The sequence below is a fragment of the Phalaenopsis equestris genome, unplaced genomic scaffold (assembly GCF_001263595.1).
Source record: "Phalaenopsis equestris unplaced genomic scaffold, ASM126359v1 Scaffold233139, whole genome shotgun sequence".
NCBI classification, from domain to species: Eukaryota; Viridiplantae; Streptophyta; class Magnoliopsida; order Asparagales; family Orchidaceae; genus Phalaenopsis; species Phalaenopsis equestris.
Genome location: NW_018251092.1, coordinates 524,055 through 524,627, shown reverse-complemented (window position 1 = coordinate 524,627; position 573 = coordinate 524,055). Strand labels below are relative to the sequence as shown.

Here is a 573-nt window from a genome sequence, read left to right as displayed (position 1 = left end):
GGATAAGGAGGATTGTGAGGAGGAGGAGGAGGCCGGCGGTGGGGATGGCGGCGGAGATTATTTTGATCCAGAGCTTCATCGATCTCTGTTGTCTGTGTTGTGAAACGATCAGCTGCTCTTCCGTCAACGATGGAGAAAGTTGTTGGCTTGCGAAGTGGGGGATAAGTTGGTCTATTGGGGCGGCGCCTGCGTGGACTGGAGATCAGAAAAAAAGAGGATTAATGGCGGAAGGAGAACGGATGAGGAGGGAGGTGGAGAGCTGAGATGGGAGATTGAAAATTTTCAAAGGTTTGATTTTTTCTTTCGTGTGTTTTTTAAATGAAGGGGGATGGTTTGACGAAGCGTGGGCGGGTTGGCGAGAGTTGATTGTTCTTAAATACCAATTCAAATATTCAATTTTTTCTTTTTTTATGTAACCGTTCTTCCTTGAATGGTACATTTCATGAATTTATTTTGAGCCATGATGGAATCTGATTATATGAGATATTTTTGCTAGGTGTATGGGCAATGTTCGATCTGTTAAATAAAAAAAAATTAATGTTTTCAGGGGATTTATTATTTATATAATCATTT

General features: G+C 41.2%; 1 protein-coding gene across 1 annotated transcript in view; it reads right to left on the bottom strand.

Moving 5' to 3' along the window:
- The window catches only part of LOC110038572, a 1,953-nt gene extending 1,593 nt beyond the window's left edge, over positions 1-360 (bottom strand). Inside the window, exon 1 of the mRNA XM_020743446.1 lies at positions 2-360. Within this exon, the coding sequence (XP_020599105.1) occupies positions 2-79 (78 nt within the window). The 5' untranslated portion in view covers positions 80-360. The remainder of the gene's footprint in view (position 1) is intronic.
- Positions 361-573: the final 213 nt, after the last annotated feature.